General features: G+C 41.8%; 1 protein-coding gene across 1 annotated transcript in view; it reads left to right on the top strand.

Moving 5' to 3' along the window:
- LOC121725616 (LIM domain transcription factor LMO4) overlaps window positions 1-14,713 on the top strand; it is a 77,393-nt gene that overhangs the window by 27,944 nt on the left and 34,736 nt on the right. The window contains exon 2 of the mRNA XM_042112637.1: window positions 5,775-6,144. Coding sequence (XP_041968571.1) covers window positions 5,846-6,144 — 299 coding nt within the window. The 5' untranslated portion in view covers window positions 5,775-5,845. The remainder of the gene's footprint in view (window positions 1-5,774; window positions 6,145-14,713) is intronic.

Here is a 14,713-nt window from a genome sequence, read left to right as displayed (position 1 = left end):
TGTCCGTGTACCGTAACTCCAGCAATAGCGGCGAACGATTAACAACTCTGATTGAGCCATTTATTAGCCGCACAAAGCCGGTGTCGGCTAATTGGAGGTATTATTTGATTGGAATTAGCCAGAATTAGCCACATTCATTACTCCGTCTTTTTATCCCGTAGCCCGCAGCCATCCACGATCAAAGAACCTTATTAATCGTTGGAAATAAAATATTCTGAATTGAAAAACAATACGTCGAAACAAAGCTAAATAATTAGCTTCGTTGTAAATGATATCGGTAATTAGGGGATCCTCTGTGGGGTCTATATTGGTACTGAAATATTTGTTTTGAAGAAAGCTTTAGGACTAATTTGTGCAAATATGTTGCGACTGATTGTGTCCAATTATGATTAATGTCAACAAATACTTAATCTTTTGTTGTATAGTGATTAATGACTTAGACATTTATTTTTATAAAAAGGTAATATATTAGCCTACTGTAGTATATTTTGCTCATGTCCACAATATGAAATTGCATAGTAGGTAAATCATAATAATATAAAGTGCAATGACTTGGAGTGCTCCTGGCGTTATCAGTTATATTATGAAGTCATTAGCAGTGATAAGAGTGATGGTTCGTAAAATACATGTTTGAAGTACATACATACCTTCTTATAACAGTTTAAGCGATCAAGCATTTTAGCAGTTAAAATTTGTAAAATATAAATTAGCAGACAGTTTGTAAAATATTACAGACCAGACAAAACCTTAGGGAACACATCTTCTATTTGATGGTTTAGTCATCTACTAAAAAAATGATTATTTTTATTTCCATCCCTAAGGGTAACCCCCTTATGGGGGGACTCCAATAGAGATAAAAGTTGGTATGCCAGAAATAATATCAACACCGGGCGAAGCCGCGCGAGAAAGATTTGTCAATTCATAAAATTGAATTGAAATAGTTTCTTAAAATTATTGTACAATCGACAATAATTAATATTTGTCAGCATTACACATGTGAAATTATTGACCTAATACTTTCGACATCGAAAATAGTTGTAGTACAACGTTATAACTTATATTATAGCATTAGAAATCATTAACATTTCCTAATAAACAATACAGGTTCTTACTCAATGAATCGGTAAAAAGGCACATAGGTTTTGCTTCATCGATCTGTGTACAATGAAATCCAAGTCTCAGGACCCAGGCTTGGGCCCTATTCTCATACATCGAATTTCGCTTCATTCTTCGATCACAGGCTTGCTCGTGAGCGGCATGTGATGGCATAAGTAAGACAGCCTGTGCTGGAAACATTGGATTCACGAGAATAGGCCCCCAGGGGCTCGAAAATTACACAGTGTGCGCCGCCATCACGAATACTTAATATATTTGTCGGACGAGGCAGTAGGCACGGACGAGGTACAATTATGGCCAGTCCAGCATGACGGACCGTTCCAACGGAGAACTCATCTTGTAGGATGTGGTATTTTTAAATGTTGTCAGATTTTTCGCTCGCTTGTTATTGTGTAATGTTATTTAGATGATAGATCTAAATAATATTGTACGATAATACAATTACGTGATTCGTGCTTTAAATCCCGGTTTACAGTTCCAGAGCTTCGAAATGGTTTTCGTCCCATCAATGCAACGAAATTTGTTGAAAATTTTGTATCGATAAACTAAAATTCTGGAACAACTTTGATTTATTAACACTCAGAACTTACCTAGGCACCTCGTTCTAAGCAAATCCTATGGAAGCAGGTGTCAAGTTAATTTCTCCGTGTTATTCGTGGCTCCGCAGCGGCTGTAATTACGGGCGGTGAGAGTACGCCGTGTTTGTAGGTGTTTGTGTGGTCATTACACGTGTTTTTCGTCGCGACGCGCCACTCACACGTCTGTTCAGGCGACCATTAGGCGGCCACTTAATACGCGTGACGTGCGATTCGCGCTTCACGCCAATGTTCAAGTTCAAGTGACACGTGACGTTGTACACTAAACTTGTTCCCTGGTGCGTTGGTGCGTCGTCACTCGTCACCGTAATCCGTTGGTGCGTTAATGCATCGTTAGTATAATCCGTTGCAGTCAGTTTGGTCTGAACGTACACAAAGAACTCGATAAAATTAAGGAGATTTTAGGACCTACAGGGTTTCAACCGTTGATTGGTAATAAATATTATAATGTTACGGGGTCTGGGTGAATTGTTGCCGCAAAATTATGGCCTCCAGTTCGCCTGCTGAATTCAGTTCGGCGCTAACTGCCGATTGTTGTTTATTATTTAAAGCCTAAGCAAAGGCGACTGCTCTTCAAATACTAAATATGCCTAAAGAAGAAGGCTTCTTAAAAAGGAGCCTTCGCTTTAGGCACCTTCACACAGGGTCCCCGCTACCATATGTGCAATGTGTGCAATGCACACGGGCGCCAAATCGCCATCTTTAGGGGCGCCAAAACCAAGGATCCAAAAAATTTACCTAAAGGGGCGCCAAAATCTTTTTCGTTTTGCACACAGGCGCCAGTAGCCCTTACAGGCAGGGAAGCCTTCACATATTGTTCAAAGTTCAGACGTACCAGAATTTCCCATATTTAAGTATTGATTATGTTCCGATAGTAATAACTCGTGATATAACAATGTAATGATATAAATAATTACGGAGGTTTCTCGAAGCATGCGGGAATTATATTCGAGTCGAACGGTTCTTGGGGCCACTTTGAGGTCACGATGAATAATGCTGAACCATTAGCGGTCATTATATGCAAATAACACTCGTGGTCGTAGTAGGTATTTTTGTTTCACTTTATTTCACGTGGAACTTATTTCTTTAAAGTTTTACTCCGATCGATCTAGATTTTACTCTGCTCTATGTCGCCCTGCGAAATTAAATGAATAAATAAACCTCGCCCGCGACTGAAGTTCACTTTACGGTCAGGACGTGGTCTATTCCATCTCGTCATTTCTAGCATTCAACAGCAACTAGATATAAATGGAATATTCTATCAACATGGCATATTTCAATTAAAAATACTCCCATGAATACTCGTGTGGAGAATCCTATTAGCCTCGTCCAATCTTAGTAAAAGTTTGCACATAAACAATAATGCACAATAGACTAAGTCAGGGGGTGAGGGTGTTGTTGGTGCCGGGGTGCTGAGGGGGTGCCGGGGGGGCGCGGGGGCGGTGCAGCGTCTTCCGCCCCCGGCTCTAATTAGGCTCACATTCTCATTCCGTTTTCGCGTTTAATTTCGCCGGCGGTTTCGCCTTAATTACGTTATCGCGGGTTCCGCCGAACCCGGACTGGTACCGGTGACCGATAGCGATAGATAGACGAGTCTAGAGACTGTCTATATACTTAAGAAAGTAGGCAATACAAGCAGGGAATAAAGAATATGGGCAAAGAAAGGGGCCAGACAAAAAGTCAATGTGTAGTCAGTATCCTAAGGAAAAGTGAGAAAAGCAAAACGTTATTAAACTTTTCACTATTACAAAACCCCACTTCTTATAAATCAGTGGAAATAATAGTTGCCAAATGAGTGAATTTTAAAATTGCTTATGATTATTTTTCCGACCCAAATATCGACCAATAGAATTGCACCATTCGAAGTCACGTGGTACAACCTACATGGTATTATACTGATAATTTTTTGAAAATTTTCTCTGGTAGTTGCTATATATAAAAGACAAACACGTCAAACTGACAGGTTGAATTCAATTGTGTCTCATGGTGCAATTATATTGGCCGACATTTGGGACGGAAAAATAATCCCCCGAATACCACACGAGCTTCAAAATTATCGGATATTTCCCGATAGGTTCGTTGCAAACAAATGAAGGATTCAAGTTTTTCAGGTTAAAAAATCACGAGCGCGAAGCGCGAGTGAGTGCTTATAAGTGAAAAACCAAGTTGTCCAAGTCGTCAATTTGCAGTAATGACGGTGCAATTAGCTATAAGTTCCCGCGAGTATTGAAGTCGGAATGGGACTCGAACCGGCGGAAAGCTAATAAAACGCCTAACGAGAGGATGACTTACACTTTCCACATTCAAATGTGCTGCTCATCGCTGTAATTGAAAAAAAATCACTTAACAGGTAAATAGAGGGCCCGGGAGTGCTCCTTTTTGTTGTCGGGCGGTTGCTAATAAGATTTTTAAACGGCAACAAAGTATCCAATCAATGGGGCTTGAATAATGAAAACGGCACCTGCTAGTTCCCAGACCACCCTCCGCCTAAACACGCACCACGTAACGCGGGGGCTTTTAACATCGGATTTTCCGCCCTAATGCCAGCGCGGTAGAGTCCATCTTCCCGCGCACGCGGAGGTCGGATTTAGACTGACATTAGTATGAATAATTATCCAATAATTATGCATAAATGTATGTTCTATAAATCATTAGATATCGTGGTGCAATAGACGCAGAGTAAGGTTTAGGGAATGTGAAACTGACGGGCACTGCCAGGAAAGGCAACCCCTAACTCTCGCTAAATTTTAAATGTAAATAAAGAACATCTGTTTTGGTATTTGAATTTTGAATAAAAATTAGGCTCGTAACTGAAATGAGATGTAACGTATAGCGGATTTTATTACTTACTTCCATATTTAGTGATTAGATATAGTATGCTTATAAATATCGATAGTGAAACATTTAATTTAATTTTTAATTATATTATCAATTATTACATCATATCATTTAAGCTACTATACCTGGGTAGCTTGAAGCTCCATAAAAGCTTCAGTACTATCGTGGCAATCATAGCAGTTACTACAGTAATTAATTTTCTATGCTTCAGACCAACATTGATTCAAGCTAATCATTGTAATCACAGATAGAGCGTACGACTCTACAATATTTGCGCGAGCTCGAAATGAACTTCTGAAAAGTGAAAACACTTTTGTGTCGTTTAATTATATGCAAATTTCAAACACTATTAAAGAGCATCTCGTAAAAGTATCGAGCACGCTCGCGAAATCAACACGAATTACCGTGAGCAGAAATCGGCGTAGTTCGGTTGCCGTAAGTCGGACGCACGCGACCCCGCTCATTAGCGCGCACGCAACGAGCGCACGCCACGCCGCGCCACAGCCACACACCCGACATTAGACGCCGACACCGACTAATGCCTTCCTACATGGCCCGCCAGCGATTATACCAGCCACCACCACCACTCCGGACCAGACGCGCGCGAATTGGACGTACAAATTAAACAAATTACGCTCAACCGGCTAAATCGCTTCAAAAGAAAGGGCCCCGAAATAACTGTCTACTTTACTTTCAGCGAAATAGAATTACAATCTAAATTAATTACGCTTTTAAAGCGTCCGTTATTCTTAATTAGTTTCTGCACCGCAGCGGAAGCTCCGCGCCCGCGCTCTCCTAATGAAGGGTAGTTTCGAATCAGTGCGTTTGATCAACTCTGTGCAGTCTTAATTACGGCACCCGTTCCCGGGGACGATCCGGTTATTTATGACTACATAAGCTCGATTATTCTTTAATGAATACTTGTTTTAAAACGTTTAATTAAGTTTTATGGCGACAGGAGCGCTCAGACGGCGTCCCGCCGCTCCGCCGGCCGCGGGCTAATTGGATCGGGTCGCCGCGTCCCGCGCCCTTCCGCCCGCTAACCCTCCGCCCCTCTCCTAATTGTATGAAATTGCTAATTGGAAAATTTTATAAACGCGGCTGTCCGCAGGCATACCCCGTTTAGAACGAAAACACAAAAATCCGTCCGCCAATTTGGACCTTTTTAACGAGTAACGCCGAACGCGCCTTCTGTGCCATATTAAACGTGACGCTCTTTCGCAGGGCGTGTAATCGTGGTGGTCTGCGCGGGCGGGGTCCGCTCAGCCGTCAAGCTGGCCGCGAGCGCGCTGAGCATGAACCCGCACTACCACGGGTACGCGGAGCTGAGCTCGCCGCACCCGCCACACCCGCCCTCGCCAGAGCCCGCCTTCGCCAACGGCCACGACTACCCGCACAACAACAACAACCCCGCGCTCAAGGAGTGCGCCGGCTGCGGCGGCAAGATCGTGGAGCGCTTCCTGCTGCACGCGCTCGACCGCTACTGGCACCACGGCTGCCTCAAGTGCACGTGCTGCGGCCAGGCGCTCGCCGACATGGGCCGCTCCTTCTACTTCAAAGGCGGGATGATCCTCTGCAAAAACGACTACACGAGGTGAGTTTTTTATGGAGCCGCTACTAGCACCTTTTCGTCGGTGCTCTAATAGTCGGAGCGGATTTTAATTAGCCCCCTTCGTAGGACGCTCTAATTAGCGGCTCCGGGCGGTATTCCGGCGGCCCGATACTTTTTATCGATCACTTCAGGAGTCGCAGCCTCGCGATCTAACGACGACAATAGCGCGTCGAACGGTTCGGCCGCAAAAAGTTTACCGAGAAGCCGCCGGGGCATTGTTATGAAAATGCTCCCGACGATCGCATTCTACCTGCGGGCAAAAAGTACGCGCCCGCGCAGCCGCGCACCGGTCGGAATCCCTCGAGCCGGCTAAATTGACATCCCCCAAAAACGCCGGCGGCTAATTTAGGACATCGGTAGCGAAGTTTTTCGCGTGTCCTCGCACTAATTAATTGGCCGACTCCGGTACCTCCCGCATCGTACTCATAAATATTGTCACTCGGCGGAGTACATCATGTTACGTCGCGGGATCGGATTAGATAGACGCGCCAATTAACCGAAATGTTTATGGCGTCGAGGCGACATCGTAAATCGGTTTACCGATAGCGACAAGCTAAAAAAGTGGAGCTACATCATACGGCGGAATAATTTAGTCGATCCAAATTTTCATCCGAACCTCCGGAGTCCGGGCCCGCTGCTGTTTTTTCTAAATATAAATCAGCGTCCTCTGTCGCCTAATTAAATCATATACCAGGTAGTCGACAATGAAAGTAAAATGAACGTCTATTTGTGCTCGCAGCGCGACATAAATAGATATTTAAATGATGTCGCGCCGCTGCACGTGGGCCGCAGATGCCCCCGGCGCCTGCCCGTTAATTAGCTAAACGCAAAGAATTCGTCCCAATTAAACTTGTCCGGGGCACTCGCCGGCCCGACCCGGGGCGCTCCGCCCGACGCCCGTACACCTCGTGATAATTAGACATTCATTATATTTTGTTACCTCGGTCGCGATCTTGATTTTAAATACCTTTTATAACAAATGGTTTTAATGTAGTTTAGATATCCGTCTTAATTTTTATCTATTTTAAATTTCACTCTTAAACTTTCATCAGAAATGTTTCAGTCGATTGTTATTTTAATGGTGTGCAGTGTGCAGGAAGCAAATAATTTCTCGGCAATTATAAGTTATAGTGTCGACATTAGAAGTTGTAAACCGGGTATCTTCGCCGACGATCATGCTGAATGCTAAATCGTAGGATACCTCGATACGAGACTGTCAATGTTTGCGTCGGTAACACAAATCCGTTTTATTCTGATTCTGTTTGCCGGCGGTTTGGGCCAAGCGAAGAGTGGTCGGCTCGTGCGTCGTAGATTCGATGGAGCCCGTCTCTCGGTCGACGGGGGCGGACTAACGAGCGGCGGGGGCGGGGGGCGGCGGGGGGCGAAGAAGTGCGGTTCCCGTGCATGTCTCTGCTGATTGACCCGCGTCACTCGGCAAACAACAACTAACGAGTGGGGCCCGCGCCGCAGGTGACTCGCCCGCCCCCCGCCGCTCGCCGCCCCGCAGCCGTCTTCCCTGATTGAGACTCCTTAACGAAATTAGCGCGAGTAACCGCCTTCGCCGCCTTTTGTGTCGGATGATGGATTGCGGTCCGCGGATACTGATTACTGTGTACGCACGGAATTAGCTGTCGACGTGTGACGACGCACGAGTGTCGTTAACATATTATAAACAAGCGATTTAATAATGAGCGAAATTATTAATTTCTCCTGTTTAATTAGAAACGCAGACACTAGGAGAGCCACTGGCCTAATTGGGAAATGTGGGTAAGAAAATTTTTGTTAAACGACAAATTATGCTCTTAAATCGCGCTGACCCAGTGACCAGAGCACAAATAAAGTCGCCATGTCGAGCGTCATTCCACTGTCACTGCACCGACTAATTGTTTTCCGAGTGTTTTATTTCCATTTTAAAAGCGAGAATCGGGACCTGATGAGTCACCCGTTTGAAAGTGAAAATGCCCTTTCATTTAAAGTCGAAGTGCAGTGCTGAATAAATGAGGCCCACCTCGAGCACTCGCCCGACAGCCCCGACTACTTCGCTCTGACCGACGGCAGTAAATGACACTTACGATTCAATTGTGCTTACTCCGATAGATTCGTCATTTGAAATAATTAATTCATTAATTATAGTGACATCCTTTGACAGCAATTACGTTTGTGTACTCACTACAATGGTATGGGAACAGAGATGGAGAAATAAAGCAATTAGGTACTTGTATAGGCGCGCATTTGTCTGCGATTGTCTATGATTGAGCATGCAAGACAGCTTTGCCATTACAATAGCAATGGATAACCCATTATGGCTCAAATTGAAGCTTATAACTTTATTAAAATTTTTGATGCAGTTAATAAACGATAATGCCTCAAAAAGGCTCAATATGATTGAACCGAGTGCGGAGTAAATTATTTAATGGGGAGCGAGTAACCGCCGCCCGCCCGCCCTCGCCCGCCCCCGCCCGTCGTAGCGCGTAGAGCCTCTACGAATTGAGTTAACGCCGAAGATTTATTGTGATCTTTTATATTATTGTTAAAAGTACCCGCCGCCTTGCAGGAAATCAATTATGTCCTATACATAATACATAAGAGTAAAACAAAAGAATATTTATATACTCCTTTTCTTAACACTTCAATTTTAATAATTTAATTTTTACAACTTTGTAAAGAACTAAATTAAATAACGTTTTTTTTACAATCGATATTTGGTTTTTCAAAATTTTTTGACATTTTTACACACGTTTTAGCACCTTATCTATCTGTATAAATAAAAATTAATCCATATTTCCCTTGGTCACTAGTCACGACATCATGTGTAAACGGCTGGACCGATTTTGCTGAAATTTGGTATAGAAATAGTTTGAGTCCCGAAAAAGAAAACAGGATACATTTTGTCCCGGAAAAATATACGGTTCCCAATTCCCATACAATAAACTTTTATGATTTTCGCCTAAACTATTTAATCTACTAACTACTAACTAATTTGAATCTTGGGTCAAGGAATGATTACTGTCCAGGAAAAATGTGCGGTTCCCACACAATATACTTTTTATGATTTGCACGTAAACTATTCAATCGACGTACGGGAACAACTATAAACTAAAGTCCACGCGGATTTAGTCGCGGGTAACATCTAGTTTAAAATAAATTGAAAGACCTCAACGCTAACGTCCTTGAATTTCCATGTAAACTCCGCACCCTAATAAGCGCTGCACGTCCAGCCCTTGAAGCGGGTTCGTTAGGGCGTCAATCAGCGCGCTGCTCAATCGGCAATCAGCCGCCCGCCCGCCCTGCGCCGCCGCCTGCCCTGCGCCACCGCCGCCGCCGATAACGACCCAACTTCTTACACATTGTTAACGCGAATGTTAACTTCGCCAATTTTCACAGCTTTTATTTGACATGGCAATGAGATTGATTTTGTGTACGTGCGGAAGTCGGAACGTACAATATTTTGATGGTACGTCGGGTTCTTATTTTAAAAGTTGAATGCAGACTTACAAATCTGTTTTGGCGCGTGACTATAATTAATATTTTCGCCGTCATATTGTAAAATATCGGCTGTTTACATTGGACGAACAAAAACCTTGTTTTTCTATTTTAAATTTTAGATACTACAATTTTCTAAATAATATTCATCCCAAAATCCATAGCTAAAGGTGTCTCGCTTCATTGTATTAAAACCTCGCAGGATGTATTCTATTATAAACAACGAGACCGACATAAAATATGTAGATGGGTCATACGACCATCTTTGTGGTGCGCCAAATTGGTTCTAAATTAGATCCATATGATAAATTCTGTCACGTTAATATAAACTTCGGCATTCAATAGATATTCTGTAGAGAGATCGATTCTACTCATAATTGAATAGACATAAACTTTATTAATAAGTGTTCTCAACAACGTATACATTAAATGAGTAATGTATAATAATAATTAATAATTAAAGACATTAGTGAATGAACCAAGTAACTAACATTTTACAACATAAGAGCAATTAGGTACTCATTTTTGCCTTTATAATTTGAACAAACCTTGTAACTTACATACTTTAACATTCGGCTTATTTATATCTTCTATCTGTATATATAAAAATGGATTTTCAAATGTGTTAGTAACGCTTAAACTCGAAAACGGCTAAACGGATTGGGCTGATTTTAGTCTTAAAATAATCCCCGAAGTCCAGGGAAGGTTTTTAAGTGACACGAAGTTCACCGGGACAGCTAGTACATTATATATCCACAAGTTTTTGATTTCAAATCATTTTCCTGGTCCGTTAAAACGACAGTTTTTAAATTGTTACTTACCCTCATACTCATATCTAATTACATACACCTTTGTTTCAAAAACGTCCAGTGTAAAAGTGCCAACCCTAGAACAAACTCAAGTGCTAACCAATCGGTACATTAAGGGCCTGTTTCACCACTTCCTGATAAGGTGCCGGATATGTTTATTTGACAGATTCTCCATACTCTATCTGTCAAGTTAAGTGGTAGATAGCCAGTGACGGATTAACCCTTAATCATATTAAGCAATTAATCAAATTAAGCACCTAGGGCATCACGTCTGAGGTAAACCAGAAGAGTAAAGGTTCAAAGACCGATTCTAGTTGAGATACGGATAGGGGGGCCCACAGGCATGGATTGCTTAGGGCATCAAGTTCTCTTAATCCGTCACTGTAGATAGCCTTATCAGAAAGTGGTGAAACAGGCCCTAACTCTTTTCTAATTATTGTATCGGCGAGTTATAAAGGCAGACAGTCTATTAATCTTTATATTTTGAACAAAAGTCCACGTGTAGTCCACCTTTAATAAACTGGATACTATGTCGTAATTATCGAATGCAAGCTGACTAAGTACCCTGATCAGCATCGTTATATTATTATATCGACATTAACATTTCGCACTCACGACTTTAAACTTCAATACGAGTATAATAGCTGAGCGCTCCGTCTAATGCATCAGCATGGTAATAATGCAGCTTACTAAACTAGTTGATTTAATTTTGAGGAGAAATTAATGGTATTATTTTATTTATTAACTTTATAATGCTTAAACAATAACTAACTTATAATAAAAGAGCTTAATTACTGACTTTAATTTATGTCAAGTGATCAAAAATGAAAATATGAAGCTAGTGGCACAATAGACATAACTAGCAGTACTTCGACTGCTAAGAGACCCGGGACGTGTATTAATATCTGTCATTTCTTTCGGGTTTCGCCAGGATAAGTTAAGGGCAGGCGCGCTGGCTGATAAAATTTATTTTTAAAATGTAGATTTTGAAATTGAATTCTTACAGTTTTCTTTGCATACAGTGCCAAAATATAAACAACAACTAAATTTGTCATAATACTTTTTTTTTATGAAATAAGGGGGCAAACGAGCAATCGGGTCACCTGATGGAAAGCAACTTCCGTCGCCCATGGACACTCGCAGCATCAGAAGAGCTGCATGTGCGTTGCCGGCCTTTTAAAAGGGAATAGGGTAATAGGATAGGGAAGGGAAGGGAATAGGGGAGGGAAGGAAAGGGAATAGGGTAGGGAATTGGGACTCCGGTAAACTCACTCACTCGGCGAAACACAGCGCAAGCGCTGTTTCACGCCGGTTTTCTGTGAGAACGTGGTATTTATCCGGTCGAGCCGGCCCATTCGTGCCGAAGCATGGCTCTCCCACGTATATACTTTTGTCGTAATACGTCAAACTTAAAAATGTTAACCTCAGTTCTAAGTCGGTATAGGTACTCTATAACTCTGTCTACTCTGCTAGTGGTGTTATAAATGTCGTAAGCTTCTGCTACCGCGAGAAATTGCTGATTTTCCTGCAATGCACCTGCAGCTCTTCTAATGTTGCTAGTATGTGGCCCTGGGCGACGGTAGTTGCTTTCCACAAGGTGACCCGTTTGCACGTTAGTCGTTTAGCCCCTTATTAAAAAACCTGTCGTATACTTTAATAGGCCGATTCATACCAAAGTAGATTGCAATAGATTTTGCCAGTGCCACTTTACACCCACCAGCCAACCCAGCGTTATTCAACGCCAGCTATTTCCGCGAGGACATGGTATACCAGAAGATAGCATATATGCTATCTTCTCATATATTATCTCTCTGCTCATGATAATTCTCACAGTTCTCGCTCTGCCCACATAATATCTCAAATAAGATGTTTCACTCAGTGCGGAATGTGTCCACTCCATGTGGATTCAATTTGAGCACTCGTTAGCGACGACGCGACGTAATTCTCGCCTAATGAGACGCGGCTCTCTCAATCAACTTCACATTGTAACATCAACACCAATATTTCTATATTTAAACCCATATTTCTCCCACTCATTGTCAGTATAACCGGATATTAATTACCTTAAGCATGATAGAAAGTTCGCAATGAGTCAAAGCCCCATGCACACGATCGCCTAATGTCTCCATTTTAATTCTGATGGTACCGAAACCGAAAAACAGAAACAAATCTGTCACAACAGGCTTAGTTTATCAAAAAAGGCTAAGTAGTCCAGGCTAGGAAAGTACCGAATTAAAAATACTTATATCCTTATCACATGCAAGCGCACAATGGATGTCCGTTACAGTCATGCAGTGCGAGAGTAGTGCCGAGATTGGATTACGCCGCCGGCGCATCACTTCAATTAATTTTGTTGTCCGTCCGTCCCGCCTGAAGTCTGTCTGATCTCGGACAAAACTCGATTACCGATATCCACTTTTGGTCACCGTGTTACGGACAAACTTCATGTTTGACTTGGACTAACCGAGTTTGCCCGTCATAATCTCGGTGTCTTTAACGCTTGCATGTTTTTGTGTGCTGCCGATTTAAGTTAAAACTTTGTATATTTTTTACATCCTACATATTTGCAGTGTTCTCTTATAGTCTCACTGGATTTTGACCCGTCCCACTTCATTATGGAAAGGAACAAGTACGCACACACTTGGGCACTATAAAATCAATCCTGCGTACTGCGTAGCTAGCATTGAAGCTGTAATGAAACGTATTTAAAGACTCAATAAGTAGGGTCGTCAAAGACCCGTGTTAAGAACGACGCGACGCATCAAACTCAACAACGCTGCCGTGTCAAAAATATGCTTGTTATTTCACCCTACATCGATGGAAAAGGTTTAATTGTTAAATTTTTAAAATCACTTAAAGACACCATTATAAAGTGGTAGTGTAAAGTGTTTAATGCATGGCGTTATTAATGAGCAAATAGATGTGGAGGCTGTTCGGACAGTAATGGCGGACATTACTCAGGAACATTAACGACGGCTGCCCGCTGCCCGGGACGTGAATGGCCGATACTCAACAGTCAACACTATAATGCCATTTCGACATGCTAATGTATCTAGCTTTTCGTATTTAACACTACTTTTAATTAAAAAAGGCAATTAAAAAAGTATAATCTAATAATTTGAGTATAAAAAGTAATTTTAATTAAAAGTATTGTTTAATTAAAATTCAAACACGAAAGTGAAGACGAAAGCGTCAATAATAAATTAACATAATCATTATTATATGAAATCATTATTATAAACGAAAAATATAAAGTTACGTATGCGGAATATTGTGCTGATAGGTGTGAGTTACAACCCATTATCACGTGTCGGTGTCGTTTGGTACTTTATTGAAAAGCCGAAAACATTGCACATTTCAGAGTACAGCTTATCAATGTCAATTATAGTTGATGTTGTCCTAGAACAAACTATTTCCTACATAATATTGCAATATATTTTAAGACGAGCTTTTGTCCGCGGCTTCGCTCGCGTTAGCAAGTATTATTATATACAAACTTTCATCCCCTATTTTGACCCCTTGGGGGTAGAACTTATCAAAATTCTTTCTTAGCGGATGCCTACGTCATAACATCTACCTACATGCCAAATTTCAGCCCGATCCGTCCAGTGGTTTTGGCTGTGCGTTGATAGATCACTATGTCAATCAGTTTTGAGTTTTATATATATATATATATATAACGGTGAAGGCTGATTTTCGTCGGTCATTTTTGAATTTTAACGACTGTGGGCAGTTGTGGGTAATGTTGGAAAACACTTTAGTCCAATCACAAACTATATTCGAAAAGTTAATATTATAATAAGCAATCACTATTAAATCACAGTATCTATATCACTCATTTAGAACGCAGGATGGTTTAGATGCAACCGTCCGCACGCGCCGCTCCCGAGAATTGAAGTGAGTCCTCTCCGCCGCTGGCATTAAATAGTGGCGCGCGCGGTGCACTAACTCCATCGAGCGCCGAGAGATGGCGCTGGCGTTCTGAATAAAACTTGATTTCCGACACGGCCGTCCTGATTAGCACACGCCCTCGTGTGATGATTATTCTGAAACAAATAGTACACGCGAGAACTTCGTTTCACTCGGCCATTCCTGACCAGACTCTATATTAAAAAACCAAGCAGTAATCTCAATTGAAATTTATTTTAGCCATACAAATCTAAAAGTCCATCATAGAAATCAAAATCTTCCTAATGGTACTAACAGATACAACTGGGCAAGGTAACAAATCCATATTAAGCATTTCTCAAACTCTACTA

The sequence above is a fragment of the Aricia agestis genome, chromosome 1, assembly GCF_905147365.1.
Source record: "Aricia agestis chromosome 1, ilAriAges1.1, whole genome shotgun sequence".
Taxonomy (NCBI): Eukaryota; Metazoa; Arthropoda; class Insecta; order Lepidoptera; family Lycaenidae; genus Aricia; species Aricia agestis.
This window is presented reverse-complemented; position numbering and strand designations above follow the sequence as displayed.